Source organism: Solea solea, chromosome 4, assembly GCF_958295425.1.
Source record: "Solea solea chromosome 4, fSolSol10.1, whole genome shotgun sequence".
Classification (NCBI taxonomy): domain Eukaryota; kingdom Metazoa; phylum Chordata; class Actinopteri; order Pleuronectiformes; family Soleidae; genus Solea; species Solea solea.
Genome location: NC_081137.1, coordinates 13,832,391 through 13,858,714, shown reverse-complemented (window position 1 = coordinate 13,858,714; position 26,324 = coordinate 13,832,391). Strand labels below are relative to the sequence as shown.

General features: G+C 39.2%; 3 protein-coding genes across 13 annotated transcripts in view; 2 read left to right on the top strand and 1 right to left on the bottom strand.

Annotated features, from left to right (window-relative positions):
* ncor1 (nuclear receptor corepressor 1) overlaps positions 1 to 4,778 on the top strand; it is a 54,546-nt gene extending 49,768 nt beyond the window's left edge. For all 9 annotated transcript variants that reach the window (XM_058628254.1, XM_058628256.1, XM_058628259.1 and 6 more), the window contains 4 exons: positions 195 to 248; positions 326 to 490; positions 590 to 766; positions 2,423 to 4,778. In XM_058628254.1, the coding sequence (XP_058484237.1) occupies positions 195 to 248; positions 326 to 490; positions 590 to 766; positions 2,423 to 2,664 (638 nt within the window). In that variant the 3' untranslated portion in view covers positions 2,665 to 4,778. The remainder of the gene's footprint in view (positions 1 to 194; positions 249 to 325; positions 491 to 589; positions 767 to 2,422) is intronic.
* A 632-nt stretch (positions 4,779 to 5,410) lies between these two features.
* On the top strand, positions 5,411 to 21,839 carry zswim7 (zinc finger, SWIM-type containing 7). 3 transcript variants are annotated; one of them, XM_058627560.1, is made up of 5 exons: positions 5,411 to 5,553; positions 8,107 to 8,128; positions 9,047 to 9,149; positions 15,815 to 15,919; positions 19,325 to 21,839. In XM_058627560.1, the coding sequence occupies exons 1-5, from the start codon at positions 5,478 to 5,480 to the stop codon at positions 19,433 to 19,435; spliced, it is 417 nt and encodes a 138-aa protein (XP_058483543.1). In that variant the 5' UTR covers positions 5,411 to 5,477; the 3' UTR covers positions 19,436 to 21,839. The 3 variants fall into 3 exon arrangements, with proteins under 3 accessions (XP_058483543.1, XP_058483541.1, XP_058483544.1); XM_058627558.1 differs by having other exon boundaries at positions 5,411 to 5,583; XM_058627561.1 differs by lacking the exon at positions 5,411 to 5,553 and adding an exon at positions 6,047 to 7,616.
* Positions 21,840 to 21,874: 35 nt separating this feature from the next.
* The window catches only part of adora2b (adenosine A2b receptor), a 34,211-nt gene continuing 29,761 nt past the window's right edge, over positions 21,875 to 26,324 (bottom strand). Inside the window, exon 3 of the mRNA XM_058627557.1 lies at positions 21,875 to 24,353. Within this exon, the coding sequence (XP_058483540.1) occupies positions 23,630 to 24,353 (724 nt within the window). The 3' untranslated portion in view covers positions 21,875 to 23,629. The remainder of the gene's footprint in view (positions 24,354 to 26,324) is intronic.

The window sequence follows — 26,324 nt, the reverse complement described above, 5'->3', positions numbered from 1 at the left end:
GTAAGTGGGTCATGTCTTATCGTTCTTCTTCAAACTAACATGCATGCATCAGATGATGAAACGCACTTGTTAATGTGTGCCTCCGAGACGCATGTGTTCAAGACATTAACTCCCATTTTTTAAAGCTCACTTTACACTTTGCATCACCATTTGTCAGCCATTCAGTTTCTCAGCTGCTAATGTTTTTCTTGCAGGGAATGCCCAACCAGGCACAGAGATATTTAACTTGCCCGCTGTGACCAGCTCCAGTAAGTAGCAGCGAAGATAACACTTTACTTTTATTGATCTATCAAAACTCACCGATATGTTGTGTTTTGGTTTATAGGCAGCATCAACCACAGGAATCCTTCCTTTAGTGATCCAGCCAGTAACCTGGGACTGGAGGACATCATCCGCAAGGCTTTGATGGGAAACTTAGAGGAGAGACCAGAGGAACACCAGGGAGGTGTTGGGGATGGCCGCCAGGAGGCAAATCCATCACCTAGTATGGGTATGCACTAATCGAATTGCCAACATTACACATGTGCAGACATGATACCATATTTATGTTTCCGTCAGACTGATGCATTGTATTTGTTCAAATCTACAGGGAAGCAAAAGCAGGGCAAGGCCAACAGCCGTAAAGCCAAATCTCCTAACCCGGGTCAGGCCTACGCTGGAGGGGAACGTCCCTCTTCAGTGTCCTCCGTCCACTCTGAGGGAGATTATCACAGACAAGCCCAGGCCCAACCCCAGTGGAGTTGGGATGACCGACCCTCATCTACAGGTGAGCTGCCCCAGTGAACACACCCAAACCACCTCCAAAAGTGGTTAGGGCGTTCAAATGTGGCCAAATTCTTTTGCATGTGTGAATGCAAATGTGTCACAATTTTAATCACCTGTGATTAAAATTCACTCACTCAACTGGCACACCCTGGCCTACTTCAGATTCATGATAAATCCAAAGTACAATTTCACTCCTCAGTTGCCTTAACATTGATTCCAGCTTTTAAAAAATCTAATTGGAGAGTGAAATGGCATTTATAAGAAGAAATCTGGGGTGTCACTTGGGCTCTAATCTCTGGCATGTCTGGCCTAGTCTGAGTCCACACTAATAATAGCCTAATAATACACAGACACATTCTGCTGCTTGGCTATTTTGATGCCAGGCTACAGCTTAAGCTAAAACTGAAATACAATGCAGATTGTAGAAAGAAATAAAGAAAGAATTATTCTAAAATGTATCAACAACAATACAATAATAATAATAATAATAATTATAACTTCAATCTCTAAAGCGCCTTTCACAAAACCCAAGGTCACTGTACAGGATCAGTAAGTAGAAAAATCAGGTGGCAAAAGCCTGCAGGAACAAGTGTTCCTCCAGAGACTTAGGAAGATGCTGTGCGCTTTCATTGTTTTATAACAATGCAAATACAGAATTATGAAATACACAGAGTTCTCACTGATTTATCTCAAATGTAATTAAAAAATAATTCTCACTCTTCAGGTGGTCTGAATAATTGGTTTGTCCTATTTCTACATTCTCATCCCCTCCACTTGCATACACTGGTACCAGGTTAATCAGATTTACATAGAGCTGTCCACATGTGATTGGATCTCCTAAAGCGGGCACCACCAAATGGCAGACCTCGGTCCAGACATGGACCAAGTTACAGTTCTATCTGGACCTGTGACCAACTTCTGACAAATGAATGAGAAAATACGGCAATCGTTCACCATGATCCTAGCATCACTCAAATGAGCCATCCAAATCGATTGTTTACTGCAAGAGAGACGTGGGAATGAGAAGATGTGGTGTTTAAAAGTGAATGGATGGACCAATATATGTTTATTCTTCTGACAGCAAATACCAAACCTTGGTTTCATATATTGTGAAACCGTGGCACAAAAGCGGGAATGTTGAGTGTCACTACGAGACCAAACACGGATCCTTTGAGGAAACGTATCCACACAGTAGTTGGAATTGAGAGCATGCGAAACACTCGAGCTGAGAGTACATTATGACAGATCTACCCGAATCATCACAGCAATTGAATTGAATACCCCTGTCCTAGAGCCATGTTTCCACCTAGTGGTTCAGTTTGGTACAGTACCGCACATTTTTTTTGCATTTTTATTAAGAATAGTATAAAAATAACCAACCCCAACCGTGCAATTTTTTTGGCACCTTTCCCTTGGGATACCAGAGTAAAATGTTACCGTACAGTAAGGGTGGAGCTAGACCGGCTCTCAACAGTCGTGTTCGATGTCGTCATTTGTTTAGTTGTTGTCGCACTGGTACAATGTCACGCTATGTATCGCGCTGATGAGGTCAGCTGGCACAGCCCACACCCCGCCTACCAAATAAACGTACTGTTCTCAGTCGAATACTGTCAAGTGTAGTACTGTTCATAAATTTCTCCACTTCTTCTTTCTTCAGGATCCATGCAGTTCCCTTACAACCCACTGACCATGCGCATTCTAAGCAGCACGCCACCAACCTCCATAGCCTCACCCTCCATTCAGAGCCAGCAGCAGCAGCAGCAGCAGCAGCAGCAGCAGCAGCAGCAGCAGCAGCAGCAGCAGCAACAGCCTCCAGGTGGAGCGCCGATGGCACAGCAGCGTGTGTGGCAGTCTCTGCTGTCAGAGCAATATGAGACCTTGTCTGACAGTGATGACTGAGTCCTGCTGGCTACAGCTCCATTAACCACAATAGACACCTGCACTGAGGCTTGTCTGTTCACCTCCCCTCTCCCAGAACTAACCTTGCTGATTGGCAAGGGTGACATGTTGATGGAGTGGTGTCTTTTTATTTTTATTTTGGTGCTATGGCGCCCCCTGGCTGTTAGCTAAGGGTACAAGCAGCAGCCTGTGACAGGCGGGGCTCTCCAGAACTAGACTTGCTTTGGTCCGGATGCACTCACCCAGCGTGTTGGAAAAATCCAACAGAAGTCGACTGAGGGGTTGACATGAGCTACAGTAAAGATGAAGAACTTAATATGTAAAAAGAAACAACATAAGAGATTATTTCTGAATTTTGTTTGATTTCTGTAAAGATATACTTTGTCTTTAAGAAAATCATTGTATGTAAATAGAGTAACCTTTTGCAGTGTTTTTCTTACCTTGATTATTTCCTATTTTAATGTCGCTTTTAAATTGATCCACTTTAAATGGGAAGAGTTGGGGTATACACTTTGTTATCACAGTTGGTCTCTCCCAGTTCATCTCCACCCCATGTCACCCAAGCCCTGTTTTAATATTCTTACAATAGCGACAGTAAGAGAGACCAGACTGTGCACCCCTGTGCACCACCTATCAAGCACCACCAGAGCCTGAAAATCATGGGACATTCGTGGACAAATGCAAAACACAGACTAACGTTTCAAATAGCTTTGGTATCTGATGTCTGTCTTCACCACACAGTGAAGATGGTGTAAGGATTGGTAGGTGTAACGTCTCACCCAGTTCTAGACAGTGAAATGTCTTCAAAAGTTGAGAACACTGGTGTCATAGTGGGAAGGTGAAATGTCTGATATAAGCTTAATTTTACCTGAAAAGATATCCTGATGACTACTCCTGGACCCAGTCTGAATAACAAAAGTGAGCCAATGAGTTTTTTTTTTGTTTTTTTTTTCCCACTAGAGCTGACCATAGTGTGACACATGTTGCTGTTTCTCTCTGCAGCTTCCAGCTTGTCCAGAACAATCTGCAATATTGTCCTGGTTAAAAAACAAAACAAACAAAAAAAAACAACTGTCACAGACTCTTCTTTATTTCTTTTCTTTTTGTGACAGTTTTGCCATGCCATGTGACTTGAGAAAGAAGGCAGCTTTAAGTAATTTTCTCAGAGATATATGTTGTTTGATGTTTGTATTTCTTTAGTCCCCTTTTTTTTTGATACTATCCTGAAAATCTGAACTCTGTAAATTGTCTTTCCATTACACAAAAAGACAAAACTAACCAAACATAAAGAATGGTCTGCACCATTGTTGCACTTTTTTGCTTTGTAGCTTTTGACAACAAAAAGCATACTACCTGCTGTGTAACTTATTCATCCCCTAGCACAGGAGTACCCGGTATACTCCGTATACTCAGATGTGCTTTAAGTTTCTCCCACTACTCACAAAAACCTGTATGTTTTGATTTCCTGTCTTTTCTTATAGCTGGTACATGAGTTTGTAGTGTGACACTTGCATCGCAGTTACAGTTTTAAGTGTATGGTACAGTTAACTATTTGCTTAATCTCACTTAATCTCTGCTTTCAGTGTGTCATTCAACAGGCATAGATCTTAAATATGAATTATACTTGGTCAACATCATAAATGGCAGTAATGTTCCTTTGCAAGTCATATTTTTTTAATATGTTAAATACCATATTTTGACTTTGCTTAACTTTGCTAAGTAAACTAATCAGTTCTGCTCTAAACTTGACATTTTGTTTGAATCATTGTCATAGCACATGTTATAATTTTTATTTTCCTGTAATTTTCAACATCTTTGTTACTCGTCCCGCTTGGGTGGGATGTTATGTGTTTACAAAGGAAATGACAAAAACGTTTACAAACTTGAATCTTAAAGAAATCCGACATGAAGCCGAAAAAGAATTAGAGCATCTTTTCAGCTCTCTATCAAACACACAGTGGTGACTTTTTGTCTTTTTTTGAAATTGAGACTTGAAAACCCGTGTATCCTATGATGTTGAAATGCAATGTTTGTATCGCACAATGTCTCTTAGTAGGCTATTACAAGAGTTCAGACCAATCAAATAAAGTGGATCAGTTCTCCACCACTGAAAATGTGTAGGCAGGTGTCTTTATCTTTTTGACGAGTGGGATGTTGCACTGTATCCCTATTTCTGTTGCTGCCAGGTTAAACACGCAGTATGAAAAAAACAATTGTTGAAATGCATCATGGCATTGTTTATTTAATTATTATGTAGACCTGACCTAAAATGCCCTGCATATTACAGGCCTGTCTGTTGCGACACCAACGCTGTATCAGATACATGACAAGGAATTATATGTCTTGGAGGTGCTTCATTTAAAGTGTCATTGCCTTGTCAGTGATAATTTAACAATGCTTTGCTAGTTTAACTGTGACTTTTATTTTTCCATGTATCTATTAAGCATATTTATTTAATTGCATTTATTTCTGATGGATATTGCAATTCTGATTTGATGGAGTATTATCATGTGATGCCATCAATAATATTAACGACCATACTGTTTAGTTGAGCATGGCTTCCCCAAATTAATAATTGACATAAGTTGATGTAGGACATAATATAAACAGAATAGAATAATTAATTAAATTATAAAAATAAAAAAAACCAAGTAATTAGTATTTGGTTCTAACAGCAAAATATATCCCAACCGACACTCCAATCCGCAAGGTGGCGGTAAAACGAAAGGTGAAGAGGAAGGACTTACTAACGGAAGTTGTAATGTTTTGGTTGAACACTGTCGTGGACGTTCTAAAGTTAAACGTGCTGAGAAATGCATTCACTCTTACCAACCGTGGCTGATCAGCTTTTTCGGGATATCCAGAAAACATACCAGGAAACGTCTCAGAGTAAGGCGACAGTCATAAACAGAGCTAAAAGTGAGCCACGTTAGCCCCTGCGCAGCTTCGTATGCTAAGTTGGGTTAGCATCACAATGCCTGGTAAAGGGAGTTGTGCCCACGAGAAACTCTTATTGTAACTTAAAACTTTCGTGAGTAAAAAGACAATATATATATATTTTTTCAACTGTCTTGACTACAAGTCTTAAAGTAAAGGTAATATAGCATCTGGCATATTATGCTTGACTTCATGTCGTTCCAGCGTTTTATGACGATGCGGGTTAATGAGTATGCTGTAGAGGGCGCTGTCACACCACTTCTGCATGTAGACAATAATGCATTGGTCCGTACAAGACGGTTAACCTCATTTTATTTTGACAAGCACGCGAGGCAAAGGATAAACTCACAGTAGACACAATAATGTTAAGATCTTGACATGCTCGCTCCTTTTCTTTGCTTCTTGGCCAACTAGGTTGATTTGCCTTGGGTCTAAGCAAATAGGACATTAGTTATTATTGCAAATACTAATTGTTTTGGCAATTCTCTTTTCAAATCACTTTTCAAACATATTTTTATATAATAGAAACACATACTATGTAAATAAATGATGACAAACCAGAATTCAAGTTAAAGAGCTGCAATTCACCTTAGTTTCAGACAAATTACTCTGGTCAGGAGGGGGCCGGTTAAGTGAGAAAAAAGTATGAGACTTCTGCAATAAGCCTTTCCTATGTACATCAGGCAAGTACCTTCCTTTAGCAGCAGTCATAATGGACATGTGTTTTGCATTTTGAAGGACACATAAACAAAAGAAGGGGGCAAAAGTCAGAGTGGATGGTATGGTATAGGGTGACGTGAAAGTGTGTTTATATCCTTTCTGTTATGCACAGGCCACCATACGCCTCTGACTTGCTGAGGAAAAGGAAGGGAGAATGGACAAGTCTTGTGTTTGATGCAGTCTGCATTCTCACCATTAGATGGACCTGTAAAAACATCTTCCTCCATGTCCAAGCTTAAACCTCCTAAGCTTACACTGTCATTTGTTATGTTGTGCCTATTGCTAGAACTGGGCGTAACCACCACGCCAGTGTTGTGGCGTACAGTGTAATTGCAGTTGCAAACAAAATGACTTTAGTGCTTTTAAGAAAAAGTGTTTTCCATGAAGACACGCCTGAAGGACCAATCTCTTGACTTGGCTCGCGTGCTGCGTCACTAAATGTTTCGTGTAATACTTTAATCAATTTTACAGCAATTCAAGTCGTCCACTTCCAGGGCCATTTTTACAGCAGACATTTTGACTTGTAATAGCTGGAAATGCTCAGATATTTTACTGACCTCAGCAATTACACAAATACCCCAGTGAGCCATAACCGTAAGGAAACTCAAATTATTTTCACTACTTTGCTTGGATTATTTACACTGGTGCTGTAAGTAGGGCTAATGTGTTTATTGGGTAGTTCAAGTGGAAATGAATCATCATTTATTTTAATAATTAACTCTTCATCACTTCCCGGATCAGATACCATTACAGTTTTTGCCCTAAACCCCAAGTTCTGCTTGGACTTTATGCCTCAGTGGACTTTTATTACCATTAATCAGTGGTTGTGTTTATATTTACTTGATAAATTTACATTAAAAAAACAAACTGAAGAATACTTTCACTATTTTTAGCATTGTCTTCAGGGAGGAGGAGGAAGGAGCTGCATTATTTTTTTTATACTGCAGTAATTTTCTTAGGAACTTAACTGTAGTGCAAGCTTCAAATGTGGATATAGAGCTACTCGTGCCAGTGCTTTGACTAAGGTTATTTCCATTGCTTTTATTGTCTGTATTTGTTTGAGTATTCATTAATCATACCCAGCTTTCCTCTTGATCTGTCAGTCTGTTGGTGTGTCACTAGCTTGAATTCAGTTCCCATAATTGTATTTATCTCTTAGGAACTCAATTTGTGAAAAAGCATCAGTGTGTATCATACATACACAACCCAACAACAACACTGCAAAGGGTTTCTCCACCAAACATCCAGAATGAAGCAAACAGGAAACCAAAAGGAGAACTTCTTTATCAAGAACAGTAATTGTTTTTTTCGATTGTCTAATAATGCAATGACCAGTGAGTTAAGAAAGAACCTGCCACAATTAGTAATTATGCCCATCAAATAATGTATTTTTTTGCAATTTTATCTGTTATTTATTCTGTAAAACAAAAGAACACTGTGAAAACCATTATGTATACACACATATATATATATATATATATATTTATATATATATGTATATATATATGTATGTGTATGTATAATTAAAACAACACCATTTTGGAGCTTTAAAATGAAGTTACACGTACAGCTCTCAGTGCTCTCCTTTAAAATACAGTACAACATCTGGCAAATATGTCATAGATTGAAAACATCATGCTCATATTCTCCAGTGGCTCATAAAAATCCGGAAAAGCTTGGAATTATATATAATTTCTCTGCAATTTCTCAATCGATAATGACTTGATTTCCAAAAATACATGAATGCAAAAATTGAGAAATTACTTTCTTTTTTCTTTTTTGCAGTTCCTGATGACCTGCTCATAGCGTAAGTGTAAATCATCTCACTTCCATTAACCTCCATCAATTCACCGATGTTCATTATTAGTACATTTATTTTTTTACTTGATCCATCCATGAAGTTGTCCTCGTCTTGTGTGGCCCAAGTGAAAAGGATTGCACATGGCAGAACGTAAGTGAGTTCAAAGTGCAGAAACTACACCAAGGAGAACGTGGGAAGTATTTGCCAAAGTGACGTAGCTGCTCTTAGACGCAGGGTCCTGATGCTACTGTGTGTCTTTTCTGAAACATTTCCTGGCATAATGGCCTGAGTTACTGAGAATGATGCGGTGCTCTGGGTCTGGGTCAACATGGCCACTTCCTTTCTATAAGTCTTGTGAAGATAGACTCTGAATTAGACATTCTTCATCATAATCTGTGGTCATTTATAAGCAGATCTTGTTTTTACACATAATACCGGAACGTTTTTAGGTCAAGTTAAGGTTCAATATTTGCTGTGTCATAGATTTAAGACAATATGATTTTTGAATCTAAATATTAACTACTGTATTCTAATGCATGGATACAAACTTAAATATTCTGTATGAATTGATTTTAATATCTACGTATGCACTACATTGTTTTAAATTGGCAAAGAACATAGAACAATCAAAAATAAAACGATAAAATATCAGCTGTGCTATTTGCTAATTGCATACTTTCTGATGGCGATTTTGGTTTGAAAATGTTAAATTGTTCAGCCCTACTCAACATTTTTTAAAGCACTTCCTGTGTGCAGCATATGATGATGCACAACTATACTGGGAAACAGAGAAAGTAATGTTGAGCTGATTTGACAATTGTTTAAAAGTAACAGACATGTGTTTATATTTCAAAATGATGCAATATTACAGATGTCTTTATGTCTTACATGCACCCCTTACACTTTCTTCCTTGTGTCTTTCAGGCTGAAGTTTATCTTTGGGCCTTGTGCGTTACCGGCTTTGGACCTGGTGGACCAACGTTCAGTCACCTGTCTGTCATCTCCCAGTGGACGCAAGGTCTTCCAGGTCAGTCGTGAATCTCATACCACATGTAAAACTTAGCGTCACAGTGACCTTTAGTATATATCCTTTAGTACATATACATATATACAGTACATATATATATGTATATGTATATATATATGTATATATGTGTATAAATATACATATATAGTACATATACATATATACAGTACATATATGTATATACTGTATGTGTGTATATATATATATATATATACTGTATATATGTGTATAAATATACATATATATATGTATAAACATATATATATCTAATGTATATCATTATGCATTTTCTACTAAATGTGAATAGTTTACTGGCATCAGTTTTTTATGGAAAATCATAATTTTAACAAGACTGCATGTAGTGGCATTTTGGTAAGAGGGCAGAGTGTCCCTGTTACCTGGTTTAGAAAAAAACCCTGCTGGTGCATTTAAACATTATTTGCTTTGTTTCAACACTGACCTGAGTCATGCTGTTCTCAAGGTTTGCAGTGAATCTCAGTGGGATACATAATAATTTGTGGTAGTAGAACAAGGCAAGTCAACTGAGGTTGTGGTCATTGTGACCCAAATTTCCTGTAAACTCCTTCAGGGTCCTGCAAAAACACTTTTATGAAAGGAACTGCAAAATACAATGTAAGCTAAACAAAGACATGGGTTCTTTTGGGTCACGTTCAGCTCAATTGTTGGTGTCGTTATTGTTTCACTCCATTTTTCTTAAAGCTGTTTGAAGTTTGTGGTCCAGTAAAATGTATCGGAAATGAAAACCTTTTCGCCCCATTTTTATTTTCTCTTCACAAACATGCTTTTGAAAAGAAATTCCCGTATAAGACCTCCACAGTGATCTCTATTGTCAGTTCTATCAGAAATGCAACGTCTTACTTGTCATGCCATTTTGCCTGAGTCTGAACTTGTGGGAAGGTCACAGATGTCCTTTTCTCTGCTCTATTTACTTATTGGTCTGAAACCCTTCAATTTTGACTCACACACAGCTGTGGTGGTTCAATATATTGGAAAAAAAAAGGTCTTTATGCCATGCTTAAATACTGGCTATAGCTTCATAATTGGTATAAAGATAAAGATGAATAGGATCCTCTTAGTAGTAAGTGGTTGTTCATCCTGTTTACCAGTTGTATAGTGGCAAAAGAAGGAACTGCATCTTTTGAAATGACCTGCATTTATGGATACATTTGACTTAAAATGTAGTCAGATTTTGTCTTTATCTGTGCTGCAAAAAGGAACAAACACAACTCATTTTAAATAGCAATATGCAAATCGTAATATTGTTCTTGTTCACATTGAATTAATTATTCAGGCATTCACAGTGCAATTTGGGTGAGATGGTGAACCCTCAGGTGATGACATTTAAGTGATAGGTCATGGGTCAGGTTACTTAATGTACGGTTGTATTGGTCCTCACATAAAGTGTAAGGAAACTGCTAGTCCATGCTTAAAACCAGCGATTTATATCACAACTCCCAGGAGTTGTTAGTAAGTTCAAATGTCATATTTTATGACTTTAGTGTTTGATATCTTTTGTTTGGAGGTAAAAATGCAGATTTTCTCTGGACTTTGGTTTGGGGTGAGTGAGAGTTTTACAAACCTAAGTTCCCCAGTCATAAAAGGCTGTCTAGTGGTGGTGAGATAAAGCAATGCTGACCATGCGTCAGCACTTCATACAACCACGCTTTTTACATTTACATTTACACGTTTACATATTCTTCTTCCTTTTTGTCACTTATGTTGACGGTTGTGTTTATTTTGTCACATCATAAACAGTAGCGAACGCCGCCCCTGTGATCCTGGGAGGTTCTGTTTAATGTTTGGACACTTTTGGATACATAAGTGAGACTTCTGTTTGCACAGCGTCTGTTCAAATAGTTGTCTTGAAGACACGGCACAAATATTTAGGTTGCCCTTGGTTTTTGACTCCCCGCGTTGAAGTTTCACAATGTGTGCTTCAAATGACAAATGGGTTGTTAAATGACAAATCGAGCTCTTTCTACCTTGTTATCTGAAATCAGAACTAGGTGACATATTAGTTTGTAATTTAGTTTTCAGCTAAATATTATCACAGCAGTAAATACAAGTTAGAGTGTAGACGATGTCTCTCTGTAATGTTGTCACTCTTCTGAACATGTGTACTTAGTGTTACCAGAGCAGTTAACACATCCTCACATGACTTAAGTCGCTCTAATGATTTCCAGAGATACCAATGGTTTAATGATAGTGACTCCACAGAGGTTAAATATCTGGGATTCCTCACCGTCACTTCCGTCTGAAGTGAAGAAGCTTCTTGAAAGAAAAGATTACATTTTTAACATTTCTACTCACTTTAACTCTTCTCGGATAAATATGATGTACATGATCGAAGACAAAAGGGCTGAACAACATGTGGAAAATATGTAATTGTGATTTTTCTGACAGTTTCAATTATACCAGAGGCAGGACAGGATAGAATTAACGTTATTACTCCCCAAAGAGGAAACCTGTTTGCTGTGGACATCATACAGCAACAAGACAACGTTGCACAACATTGTAGGAACAGGGAAGCAACACGATGACCATGGCAAGTGCAGTACAGTGTGCGGCATACAGCAATAATAAATAAATAAATAATGGCACCATGCATAAACGTGCAACATCAAAAGGTCATGAAGGAGATACGCAAAAAAATATACATGCAATAAAATTAGCTAAATAACACAGTGTATAACCATAGGTAAAAACATCATAAATTAACAGCAGGGGTGAGTAGTGCTTGTTAAAATAGCTCATTGCAACAGGAACAAAGGACCTCCTGAATCTTTCTGTGGTGCAACTGGGTAATAGGAGCCCCTGACTCCCACCACTTTGTACAAAAAGGCTGTACAAGGGGTGGTCTTCACTTGACAGGACACACCTCAGCTTCCTCTGCGCCATAACAGCCTCAAGAGAACTTGAGGCTGTTATGGCGCTGAGACCAGTAAAAGGTTGATAACAACTTTTAAAGTACAGCTTCACTTTAATACTTACTATCATAGGTTTGAAATGTGATTGAGCATTACTACATGATGACGTCAAAATATGATCTACTGTTATACTGTAATGTAAGGCTGTGACAATATAAGGAAAATAACTGTTTCTAACATGAATGGCGTACATTTCTTTAATTTGCAATGATTATAAAACCCTAGAAGAGAGTGATGACAGTGTTTAGTTGTGAAAATAAAGCCACTCAGCTGTTATTCATAGCTTCATCACAAGTTTTCTGTACGGCAGAGAGAAGATACAATTTTTTTTTCCCTGCCTCAATGCATCATACACAATTGTTTTCTAAATAATAATTAAATAAACTCTATTCTTAGACTAAATGTAGTCCTGAGTTAACTGGAGGTACAGTGACTGACCCAATTTCTGGCATTTCCAGTCAAATAATATTTCCTTGGGACACAAGTGAGTGTCTCATGTTGATGTAGATATTTGGTTTCCTCTTCCCTCTGGAAGAATGAATAACTCATGAGATCTTGGCATTTCACTGCTTTTCATCTTATCAGTCTAAACATTCTGTGACCTTTTCATAGGAAATGGTACACCAAAGCCTGCTGGGAAAAAGAAGTAATTACCAAATGCTCAGTAGTAATGAATCTCCAACCCTATAAACTTGAAAACTCAACCCAGTAAGGGTTGCTGATGTTAACTCATATTAATTGACTGTTTAATGCTTGATATTCTGTTTGGTTGCTTTTTTTTCTGCATTGTTGATTATTTAACCTTTATTTGAACATAAAGTCGATTGAACTCTCTTTTGCAAGTGAGGGTCAGTTATCGGTATCATACGCGGACAACCACGATGACTCGCAATAACTACTTCTTTTATTCTGCATTTAAAAAGGTCTTAGACTGTAATTTAAATGACATAAAGGCAATTTGAATAATATAAAACAGTATGATTAGCAAAGGCTAAATTGCAAAGGCTGCAATTTATATTTATTTAAATTATTATTATTATTATTATTATTATTATCTTCTTACTGAAATTAATTTTAATTGTATACAGTATATTGATCAAAACTTTTATAATTTATTGTTTTACTTTTGGTTTGTTGCCAATAAAAAAACGAAAATTTGATACATGTTGAACATTTTAGCATCAGAAGTACACATTTAGATGGTATTGCATGTGTGGTATTGCTTCACATCCGGAGCCATTTACTTGAATGTTAATACTCGACAATAAAACATTCTAAATACTGACCCTGTAAATTATATAATATAATTATATTTTTCCTAAATGGTTTGCGCTCAGTTGGTCGGATGGTTGGTTAAAATACTTTCTTCACAGTCATCAACAGTCCAGTTGAAAAGTGTGGCAGCTACATGTATGACTTTTTTAATTCTACTGTTTGACATCTCTGACTTACCTGATCACAGAGAATTTATTTAATTTATTTAGTTGTTTTTTTTCTGTAAAAACGGTTAAAAAAAACATTCATAGGATCATGTTTTAAGGCAGAGGCAGCTTTTTAATAAATAAACAGCCAAAAAGTAAAGACACACAGGTGAAAATAAAAACCATGTGGTCACTGGTGACAGCCCAGCTCAGATACAAGGACTGTGTTGTGTCGATGACTTCCTGGAGCTTTAAATGTCTGGCAAACCCTGTTTATAGTGTGAAACCATGGACGGAGGGGCTGTCCCAATTCCTGGCCCACTGGCTCATGATGGCCAGAGAAGTTTTCCCACGAGAGTCAGCATTTCAGACAGAGATAGAGCCAGAGCGTTGCTCAGACTTTAACTCTCATCTTTTTCATTTGCAGCAAATTGTGAATTGCAATTTTTGAAGTCCAGTATCTGTTAAAGGCAACATGAATCTGCAAGGCCGTGGAAGCCCCACAGTTGGTGGTGCCAGCTCTGCAGTTCGAGTGGCTGCAGAGCCTCATGATCTGTGATGCCAGCAGAGAACAAACGGTACCAGAGTGTGAGTGGGGTTTCAATAAACTGAGCTCTTTAGAAAATGTGGCAGCACTTGGCTTGGTCCTCACTGTTTCACTGATTTTGTCCCCATCCTACTAAGCATGTTACTGGTGCTTTAAGTAGAGTTAGACTGATTAATCTGCAGTGCCGTTTCTTAAATGAATCATCCAATTATTACTTATTATGTAATTCACACTTGTTTTGTTTTTTGAATCCTGCAAATGTACTTAATTTATGCAATGCAGATTGGAGAGACAAATCAGAAGTGTTCAAGCTATTTTATGTATCCGTTATTATTCAACTTTAAATGTCAGTTGAAAAAAATTGGCCTCATATACTATATAGGCTGCCTTGGTTTCTTAAGATCGGCTTATGCCACAGAAAAACCCATATGGGTCGACCTCTAGTTTTAAGTCTATGTAATTGTCTCTTGTGCCTTATTTATAATGAAGTGTCACGTTGAACAAATGGGGCCACAGGGGAAGGTAATTTATGGAAGCTCTGGAAAGTAATAAAGCCTGCTCTGCCATCTTAAGAATCATTAGTTATTGTGAAGTGTCAAGCTTATTCACTAACTTAATGTCCTCATGTGTCAAGTGCTTGAGGACGAGACTTGTATCACTGTCTGTAGTTCAGTGCGTGCGTGTGTGTGTGTGCGTGCACCAGCATCATGGGCAGGAGGTGCTTCCAGCCGAGGCCATTACACATAGGTTGTTTAAAAATGCATAGCTTCCACCACGTTACTTGCAAATAACTAATGGGAAATGGCAGCTTCACCTTTAACTCAACCACTGCTCTGTCATTTTAGTGAAATATTGAGAAGAATCATCCCACCCAAAAAACACACGAAGATAAACACTGTATGGTTGAGTCAACGTTCAAAAGATACACGTTTGAATCTGCAGTCACAGCAACAGGACGTATTCACGTAAATGTCAGGTGACATTCGTTGATATTTTACTATAGTGTTACTGAAACAATGACAGATTTGATTTGATCGATAAATAATTAACCATTAAATAAATGATTTGCTCCTCGATGATATTATACTGAATATCTTTGGTTTGTGAACAAAACAAGACATTTGAAGACATGATTTTGTTGACATTTTCCACTGACAGACCAACTCATCAGTTCATTCATTCATTCACTCATTGTCTACCGCTTTATCCTCCATGAGGGCTGGAGCCAATCCCAGCTGACATAGGGCTAAAGGTGGGCTACACCCCTGTCATGTCGCCAGTCCATCTTACAAACGGTGGTGGTTTGGTTTCACACATGCAGCAGCCTGCTGGCCTCATGTCTCGATGATGGCATCACTCAAGATTGGATCAAAATTCAAGTAGTTTTAGCGTGTATGTGTATGCTAAAAGTTCAAATTTATAAATAAAACATGTAAAAGGTGGATGAGAGGGTGAATGCTGAAGGATGTGGTAAGAAGTAGAAGCTTGTGATTTATGTATAAATGGGAAAATGTCTGGGGAAGTTAGTCATGTCTGGACTTTTTATTTTCTCCCCTGCTTTTCCATGCTTTTACTCTTTCCACTGCCCCTCAGCTGCACCAAACATAACCAGGCTTGTAATCACGTTGAATCGATGATGAACCTGCTCCCTTTCCGCTGTCACTTGTCTGTGCGTGACCTTTATCACACACGCAGTTGTGTGTGAATAATAACCATGCGATTCAAAGTCCTCTGATGAATGTGTTGCAGGTCACTGGAGGCTCAGGACGTCTGTACACTTGCTTTGTGTCCTGTCACTACTGCCCATGTCCGGCCTTCGCCCACACCGTGCTCCGCAAAAATGAAGGACTTCTGGTGAGTCTCGTAGTGTGGGCTGCAAGTGGAACCACAGTCTGTTTATTGGACCAACCAAACACACAATGTTTGGTCCGATTTTTTTTTTATTCTTTCATCTGACAGTTTTAGATTGTAATGTTTTTGTTAAAAAAAGAAACATTTGAATTCCTCCCGTGTCAAAAATAGTATCAGGAGAAACTCATTTCTGCACTAGAACAAAAAAGATGTGCAAACACTGGAGATGAAAGCGAAAAGTTGAGAAAAAAAGAGCACACACACACACAAATGTGGTACACAGTGTATACAAAAGCATATTTACACACACAGAGGTGAGGTCTGTCTCAGAGCCATTGTGTCTCGTCAGTCGGGCATGTATCCTGAAGAAAAACTGTTCCCAGTCAAAAAAAAAAAAAAAGAGACAAAGCACGTGTTGAAATGTGTGTAACAGATGTGTTGTGGTCCTGTCGTGTTTTTGTCTGGTCACCGAGGGGCGTCTCTGCCCTGACTGGCTGTTTTCTGCCCTAAATATCTACAAGCACACGACCTCAGCTCCTGCTCCGAGTATCAGAGGGATTTGTGTCCCTGGAGATTGCTGCTAAAATCAGTGTGAGAAATTGAGAGCTGCAACAGACCGAATAAGCCGATCAGCGCCACTGGTCTGCTGTCTTTCCCCATGAAGAAAACATGAAGGGAAATAAATCTATTTGCTTATCAACCCAACCACTAATAGACTTGTGGTGGATAAAATTTAATGTCAACCTTTCTTCTTCTTTTTTTTTTATTCATATTCATTTTCTGATCTCAAGGAAAGGGGCATAGACATTTACCCCAATTCATATGGTTCAAAAAAAGTCAAACCAAACAAGTATACAACGATATATCCCAGGTGCATACCAGTTATGATAAGGTAGTGTTGTGGAAATATTTAAGTTGTTTATGTAAAACATCCCTCATCCTTTTGAAGGTAAGAATGCAGAGCGGCAAATTCAGCAAGATAAGTTGTTTAGGTTGAAGAATAGTGCAAACAAAGTCTGGGTGTGTAGAGGCGTTCATTTGTTTAGTGTTTTTTAGGGGAATTATGCTCAAAGTATTGGGATAAACATCCGTACTAAAAATGTCTGAGAAACCCCAAAAAGGATGAAGCCCAGAGCAAAACTGGGAAGCGTGATAGAGAGAGTGGTTGGTCTTAATCAAGAGAAATTGCCCTCTGAGTCACACTGGACCAGTGGGACCAGAGGGAAGTTTTGAAGAGGAATGAGTCAGACTTAAGATTATGTCCCAGAGCTCATTTAGACCATAGATATAGTTTTCCAGTTTCCTCCTGAAGCCAACAAGGAAATAAGAATTTGACTAGCCACTAGGGGCAGAAGAACAAAAGCCCGTTGATCCCATTTCCCTCCTTATTCACAGTGTTGTTAACATTTTTCTGAGTAGCTCCCAACGTCGCATGACTCCTTGTTTACACCACCATGTCGGCAGGAAAAGTTTCCGCCAAAATGAACAGCGACGGTTTGAGTTTAAATCCTCAGAGATCGAGCAATATATCACAGAACCTGACAGACTAAGTATATCTGACCCTTAAAATACCCCTGTGGTGCTTTTCATGAGTACGAAAACAGCCGGAATGGACGTCATTCCAGACCTGCACCATTCCGACATCTTCAACTTTCTGACAAACTTCCCATCATCTGGCTCCAGAGAACGCTTAGGCATCGCAATTGAACTACGTAAAATAAAAAAAAATTAAATTAAAGCTGTTGGATTCTGTACCTGCTATGAAGTGATCCCAACACAAGTGGGATCTGTTGCCCACAGATTCCCATCACTCTGCGTTCTATGCTCGCATTAGAGTGTGTTTTTTGGCCGTGATCCAACTCTGCAGTCTCTCTGGAACTTCTGTGGATCCAGTAAAATTCTCTCCGTTTGCTCGTCCCTGACTGTTTTGCTATCACAACATCTATCCACCATCTTCACGGTATATGAATACTGCCGGCGAAGGGACGCGTTCGCTGACATATTGCCTGGCATATACAGTATGTTGTATGGAATGTATCTGTATGGATTTTCCCAGCTTGGCTTTTTTGTTTTCATTCTGACTGTTGCATGACCAACTACGGGGGCTATACAGTATAGCACATGATTTAGAGGAAAACAAACGATAAAGCACGGCGCACATGAGTGGACACCGGAGTGATTGACAGCTGGTGTCATTCCTGTAGAGCAGGGGTCAGCAGTAAGTTTGGCGTAGGGACAGTTCTTTTCTAACCAAACGATTATCGGGCTAAAACATAAAATCTTCATCAGGCGAAACCTGTGTTTTTTTTCTTCTTCCAATCTTAACTACCTGATCTTGTACAAAATGTATTGGTGTTTTCAAAAACCCACATCTGGTGATAATGTCGGCATCGTTCGTCTTTAATCGCCAACTTGTTACGAAGACACAAACGTGTGCGAGATGTGAGAATAAAATGCTCGAAAGAGACTTCTCTTTTCATACTGTTAATCATTATTGTGCATCATTTCAATTTTGAGAATGACTACTTCCTCTTTGAGCCTATGTTAATAGTTATTTCATGGACATTTACTCAAGGCAACAGCAGTGTTTCACTTTTATTTTTCAAACCAAACGAATTCAAGCAACAGAATCTATTTGATCCAGTTCAATTCTGGATGAAATTGTCATTTTTGTGAAGATAAACAAATCATTTAAAAAACATGATTTTTTTTAAGTCATCTGCCCGGGCTAAATACTGAGGAGTCGTAAACTAGACCTAAACCTCCCCTGCTATATTCAGTGCAGATTCCAACATGACAGGATCAAATCGGACCAGGTCCATGCCACTGACTTGTAGGTGAGAGGTCAGATAAAGACGCTCGACCACCAACAGCAGCTTGACAACAGCTGACGGGAGCATGTTGTCAACAACCATTGACTCTGGCTTGTTGTTTATGCAGAACACTAATCCACAGGCGCTTGTGGCGGAGCTCAATTGCGATGCAGGCTGAGGCTCGGCGTGAGAAGTCAATGATTAACATGTTAATGTTGATAATGATGAGAGAGGCTTTAGCGTGTGCTCAGTGACACATGCACAACAGCCACTTCTCATTCTGCACACCGGCCACTGGAACTTGCTCCTTATTCATCACACAAAGACTCCATTTAGAAAGGGCACTCACTCTAATCCTCTTAATCACGTGTACTTTTCACTTGTACAAATGTTTATAATTTGATATAAACACTGGAAACTGTTCTGGCCTTTACTTTGTCGTTAACAACGTCAGACTGAGGATTACTCAGTGGAAAAACGTTTTCAGATCTTTTCATTTAAGTGATTGTGTTGTCGCGGCGTCATATCCAAGTCATTAATCACGCTGCTGCCCGTGGCCGTTCATCAAATCTGTGTCTGTGCTCTTCTTCCCCAGTGCAAACACATCCTGGCTGTCTACCTCTGTCAGGCCATGGGTGTGACTCAGCAGGACAGTGTGACAGACCAGCAGGTGTCCATGCTGCTAAGTGGGACATCAACAACCTGATTACCCAGGTATATTCACTGTCATCAGCACACCGGGCCCAGGAGGGACAGCATGGATGGACCCACTCCTGGATGAGAGTCCATGTTTCCGGGCACACGACCATCGTCCCTGCTATCTCAGATGTCTCTCTCTGACCCCATTCAGGCCTGTTATTCACATTTTGTCCTGAGTAATCTGACCACATGTGGACAACGCTAAATTCAGGCCTGAATGCACCTAAAGCATCTTGAATATGTCCTCAGATCCAGTTACAAAAATCCACATTCGGATTCCTCAGTCCTCTGACCCACCCACCCATACATTCATTTATTAGGAACCTTAGACTGATCAACGCATTATTTATCTATGTAATTGCTAAAAAAAAATATAGTTCGTATCAAGTTTGTCAGTTAGATTCAAACCATTGTCAAATGAGTTCACGTGATGCTGATTAAGTCTATGTCTCATGTCACCCGGCAACATTCACACACTCCTGCACACAGGAAGTGATTTGTTTTATGTGAAGTCAGACGGAGGCAACGGCAACATCGCGCTAGTAAAGTGAGCCGACTGCAAAACGGGTTGCCGACACAAAGAAGTGTCCACGAAAAGTTTCAGAAGTGAATTCTGCTGCTTAAAAAAACCCTATCTTTCAGCAGTTTGACGGAATAAACACTTCTTCACTTCCACCCGAGCTGCTGCTGTATACACACAAACGCTCCCTCAGTGGGGTCTGATAGTTTTGCTTCACGACAGAGCCCGTTTTCAGTTGAAGGACACGTCGTTTTTTGTTCATGAAGACCAAACTGAAAATCACCTAAAGTTACACCCTGCAGCTTTAAAATCTTAATTTAATTTTAAGCTTAAATCTTTCATGTTACAACAGTGTGAGTAGAGATTTGCTCGTCACTCACTCAGACACAGCAATACACGCAATTAGCATATTTACATAAGACACATCCTTACAGTCAGCATCTTATAGGAGATCTGATCACGTGATCGCACATTTTAATGCCAGGTGTGAACTCTGTACTTGTGATTGAAGCATTCTCTAAACCATTTGAAAATATAAACATTATCATAGGGTTTCAAATGTTTTTTTTCTTGGAATAAAGGCTGACCTTCAACAATATAAACATTACCTTTATTAACAAAATAATTCACCATACATACAGATTGCATCATATTAAATAGCAGTATCAGTTTGCAGTTGTAGTTTTGTTGAATGGAAAAAAACAAAAACATGACCACAGTGGGTGTTTTTTCCTGATTAGTAACGTCACTATACAGTGGCACACTGACAAATAATAGGAAATGTACTTCGGGAATGAAAGGCAGGAATGTTGAACTTGATCAACTTGTAATTGTTCGTCTGACCTTTTGGAAATCACAAAAGAAGGCAATATTTTGACATCAATTAATAGCTCATAGAATGCCGGACACCTACAGTACTTTTTTTTTTTGACACATTACTCAACACAGACAATATAATACAATGTTACAGTGCAGTTACAGTATAGATGTCTCCATTGGAATGTACTGAAATGATGGCACACTCCTGTGTTTTTAGCCCTTGTGGTGATGCACAGATGTGGTGCACTGGACACAACATCAACATGAGGGAAGATAATGAAGCAGGTAGCCCGATGTGAGAACACTGGTTTCAACACCAACACGACATGATATCAACATGGAACGAGAAATGTAAAATGTCAGTGCAATGTGTTCTCATTACTGTAGTGTCGCGATGAACAAGAGTCCAGCCTTGCTCCGATTCCATTTTATCACTGTCGACTCTCGCCCTGTATTTGTTTCCAAACGCTCGACAGCAACATGAGAACAATGTGGACACCACAACACCACAACACCCCCCCCCCCACACACACACACACACACACAGAAGAATGACACTATCAGGTGCTTTTAAGATCTGCCTCAAAAAAGGGGAAGCAGTGCAGTGCAGCAGCTGTGTTTCCCTCCCTACACTGTCGTTTCGCAGCTTATGAAGAACACTGATGTTTTTACCCGTCTCTCTCTAAAAGGTCCAGTGTGATATCTAAAGGTGAGACTACAGACTGTAACAAACGGATATCTCCTCTGCGTCAGGGACCTACAGTGGCCTTCTCCATTTGCATAGTAAGCCTCCACTTCAAAATGCTAATCCCATGCTCTGGCTGGTTTGTCTGTTCGGGGCTGTTGTAAAAGAAATGAGTGATGTGCAGAATGTGGAAGCAATCCCATAACAAATACTGATATCAATATTTTTTACTTCTAAAAGAAGAAGCTTTTGATCACAACATAACTATGATAAACAGATTTTTGCAACTACTGTAGGATTTTTTTTGTTTCCTCTCTTGCTCTGCTCTCTCTTGAGATAATGTGTGTTGTGATTCAGCGCTATACAAATAAAATTGAATTGAATTTACTTAAATTGAATTGAATTTGTACTTTTTTTCTCTCTCTCTCTCTCTCTCTGCTTGTCCCTCTCTCGGTGCCGCAGTGAATCACCTATCGCCCAAATTTGCACAATATTATTCGCAAAATTATTCCCGGAGAACAATGTTCTGTTCAGAAGAGCTGCGAAAATGACTGCGTCACAACAGTAGTGAGTGGCTTTTTCGCACGCCATTTTATCCATTCACAGATGAGCAATGGCTTCACACGTCTCGCCTCTTTCTCTCTGTCACTGTAGCTGCCTGCTCGGTGCCGCCGAGTCATGTGACAGCACGGCTGCAGCACTCAGCGGAGCAGGAGAGGAGGAGCATAGTGCTGTAAGAAGTATTGATAGATAGATTGATTGGTAGAAACTTGGTGGTTCCATAAAGCAAGGCCTTTACATACTGTAAAAGACTTATTCGACAACAAGCACCAAGCCATTATATATATATAAGTATTATATGATTGTTTCACCTAAATATTAAACACTGGACCTTTAAAAGTAATGTCTACTTTTCTGGAGCCAATTCGACATGAGGGGTGAAGAGTATCCCATTTTTAGTGGTTTGATTCATATGAGTCCTCAGTGCAGTTTGTCTTTGAGGTTTCGCCCTTAATTAAACTTGTTTTCCCAACAGAACTCTCTTGCCTCAGTTGAGTCAGTCATGTCAGCAGCTTAGGGAGAACTGACTGCACAAACAGGCCAGAGAAGAGCCTTGGGATCCCAGCTGAGACTCTCTGAGGGGAGGGGACTCCTCGGGGCAATGACATTCATGTACAGTTGAACAGTGAACTGAATGATTGTTTTGAGTTATGTAAGCAAATATAAACGTTTGTACCAGAAGCCTGGAGGTTTTGGGCTCTCAAATTTCAGTCTTCAATCGTGAGTTGGTGCAAAACAAAGGAGAAAACCATGGCTGTTTGTCTTGGAGTCACAGAAAACTGTTTCGTCTTGGCGACAGAGGTCACAAGAACATTTTGTGACCCCTGAGACTTTGAGAGATGATTCATGGGATTTGCTTATTCTTGTATTAATCTAATTTTTCCCTAGTTCAGATAAAGGCCATGTTTGATCCCTCTGGAGCACCGTGTCTCTCTGCACATACAGCACATGTAGTTTTAAGGAGGCAGCAGTGGGGGGAAAACTGCAATCACTGGCATCTTTGCCATGCAAAGTTTTTGAATAGACATATGAAAATACAACAAATGACCTTTCATAATCATATAAAAGATTCTCTGTATTAAGAGCCTGTGAAGGTCAGGAATAAGTAGACTACTACTGTTGTACCTTTCTGGGTCCGCGAGTACAGATTTAGCCACACAACGTCTTTTAATCTCTACATTCTTAAAGACAAGCTCTTGTAATAAATAAGCTATTGAACATCATTTCTGAATGCTGACAATATAAAATAGCAGGGGGAAAAAGTAAAGTGTTTGAAGTTGCAAGAGGGTGGACTCAGAATGATAAGTAGCATTTTAAGGGAGGGTTGTTTTGTTTCACAGTCCAACAAATCCAGTTACTTCATTTAAAAAAACAAACACACAAATCCTTCACAATACCAAAGTGATATAAGACTCACCATTCAACAGTTCACCGCTTGACCCCTGAATACTTGGCACAATTCATAAATAAATGTCCACGTTCAAGTCGCGTTTGACATCAGTCCATCTTTGCCCATCACACGCTTGTTCTGTAAACATTGTAAACCTCAGTAATAATAAAATTCAAGAGTGAAACAACAGAGTTGACACAGATGTTGATGTTCTTCCTCGGAACAACTAAAGCAGAGGGTCGATGGTCATGTTGATTTGGTCTCTGTTGTGTCTGCTGCCGTTGGAGCTTAGGTACAGCTCCTCCCTGCGGCAAAGGAAGTGTTGGGCCAGGATCTTGCGGAAGGTGTTCCTAAAGTCCCGGATGCGGTACGCATAGATGATGGGGTTGACTGCGGAGTTGGCATGAGACATTAAAATGGCCACGTACATGACCACCGTCGGCTTATGCAGCTGCTTGTAAAACAGTGTGAGGCAGTTGAGGATGTGGACCGGCAGCCAGCAGACGGCGAACAGTCCCACAATAATGGAGAGGGATTTGGCAGCACGGATCTCCCTCTGCAGCAGCCCGTGGTTCTGGCTGTCCCCGTTCCCCACACACTTGAGCTCGATCTGCCTCAGCTGATTCCTGGCCACAGTGAAGATCTTCATGTAGATGCCCAGCATGATAAGCAGTGGCACCAGCACACAGACAAAGAAGTTAAAGTAGACCATGTAGTGCATGTCCACAACACTCTCGAAAAAACACGGGCGTTCACAACTTATTGTGTTGTCTCCAGCGCTCAGTTCCTGCGTGAGGCTAGTGTTTGACGTGTTGTCTCTCCTGATTTTCGCACAAAAGGACTGCTTCAGGTTCCAGCCAAAGAAGGGGATGAGGCCAATGACAAAGGAGAGGATCCATAAAATAGTGATGATCTCTCTGGCAGTCTTTCCTGTCATCAACTCCTTGTACCTATGTAGAAAACATAGCAGAGGTCATTGTCTTTGTGCAAACAGTAAGGAGGTTTTTAATGTTGGATGAGCAGCAGGCACTCATTTTGTGGCTCATCAGTGTATATCTGTATCTGAACCATCATTAATGTGATCATGTCAGACTTGTTTCGTAAGTTCTCCTTATTGTTATAGCTGAGAAAGAAATGAATAAACTTGAGAAAGCACTCCACCCTATTACTATAATGCTATTTTTTTTGCGCGAAACTGACATTTTGTTTTAGAGAAAATTGTTAAAGAGATCTCACAGAATTGTTATTTATTTAGAGGTACTATGACATTTTAAAATCAGTCAAAAAAGTCATAGTATAATGTCGTCCAAAATCGGTCAAAAAAGTCATAGTATAGTATGACGTCCAAATCGGTCAAAAAAGTCAAAGTATAGTATGTCTTCCAAAATCATGTCTTCCAAAAACAGCCAAAAAACGTCATAGTATAGTATGTCGTCCAAAATCGGTCAAAAAAGTAATAGTATAGTATGTCGTCCAAAATCGGTCAAAAACGTCATAGTATAGTATGTCGTCCAAAATCGGTCAAAAACGTCAAAGTATAGTATGTCGTCCAAAATCGGTCAAAAACGTCATAGTAAAGTATGTCGTCCAAAATGAGCCAAAAAAGTCATAGTATAGTATGTTGTCCAAACTCGGTCAAAAAAGTCATACTATAGTATGTCGTCCAAAATGACCCAAAAAAGTCATAGTATAGTATGTTGTCCAAAATCAGTCAAAAACGTCATAGTATAGTATGTCGTCCAAAATCGGTCAAAAAAGTCATAGTATAGTATGTCGTCCAAAATGCCCCAAAAACGTCATAGTATAGTATGTCGTCCTAAATCACCCAAAAAAGTCATAGTGTAGTATGTCGTCCAAAATCGGTCAAAAAAGTAATAGTATAGTATGTCGTCCAAAATCAGTCAAAAACGTCATAGTATAGTATGTCGTCCAAAATCGGTCAAAAAAGTCATAGTATAGTATGTCGTCCAAAATGCCCCAAAAACGTCATAGTATAGTATGTCGTCCTAAATCACCCAAAAAAGTCATAGTGTAGTATGTCGTCCAAAATCGGTAAAAAACGTCATAGTATAGTATGTCATCCAAAATCGGTCAAAAACGTCATAGTATATAGTATGTCGTCCAAAATCACCCATAAAAGTCATAGTATAGTATGTCGTCCAAAATCGGTCAAAAAAGTCATACTATAGTATGTCGTCCAAAATCGGTCAAAAACGTCATAGTATAGTATGTCGTCCAAAATCGGTCAAAAACGTCATAGTATAGTATGTTGTCCAAAATGCCCCAAAAACTTCATAGTATAGTATGTTGCCCAAAATCGGTCAAAAAAGTCATAATATAGTATGTCGTCCAAAATGACCCAAAAAAGTCATAGTATAGTATGTCGTCCAAAATCAGTCAAAAACGTCATAGTATAGTATGTCGTCCAAAATCGGTCAAAAAAGTCATAGTATAGTATGTCGTCCAAAATGACCCAAAAACGTCATAGTATAGTATGTCGTCCAAAATCAGTCAAAAACGTCATAGTATAGTATGTCTTTCAAAATCGGTCAAAAACGTCATAGTATAGTATGTCGTCCAAAATCAGTAAAAAAAGTCATACTATAGTATGTCGTCCTAAATCACCCAAAAAAGTCATAGTGTAGTATGTCGTCCAAAATCGGTCAAAAAAGTCATAGTATAGTAAGTCGTCCAAAATCAGTCAAAAACGTCATAGTATAGTATGCCGTCCAAAATCGGTCAAAAAAGTCATAGTATAGTATGTCGTCCAAAATGCCCCAAAAACGTCATAGTATAGTATGTCGTCCTAAATCACCCAAAAAAGTCATAGTGTAGTATGTCGTCCAAAATCGGTAAAAAACGTCATAGTATAGTATGTCATCCAAAATCGGTCAAAAACGTCATAGTATATAGTATGTCGT

Excerpts from the sequence above, each read along its gene's own strand:
- zswim7 (XM_058627558.1), top strand. The coding sequence starts at position 5,478 with ATGCATTCACTCTTACCAACCGTGGCTGATCAGCTTTTTCGGGATATC. Across the intron at positions 5,584-8,106 it reads AGTCATAAACAGAGCTAAAA|TTCCTGATGACCTGCTCATA; the intron begins GTGAGCCACGTT and ends TCTTTTTTGCAG. Across the intron at positions 15,920-19,324 it reads GCAAAAATGAAGGACTTCTG|TGCAAACACATCCTGGCTGT; the intron begins GTGAGTCTCGTA and ends CTTCTTCCCCAG.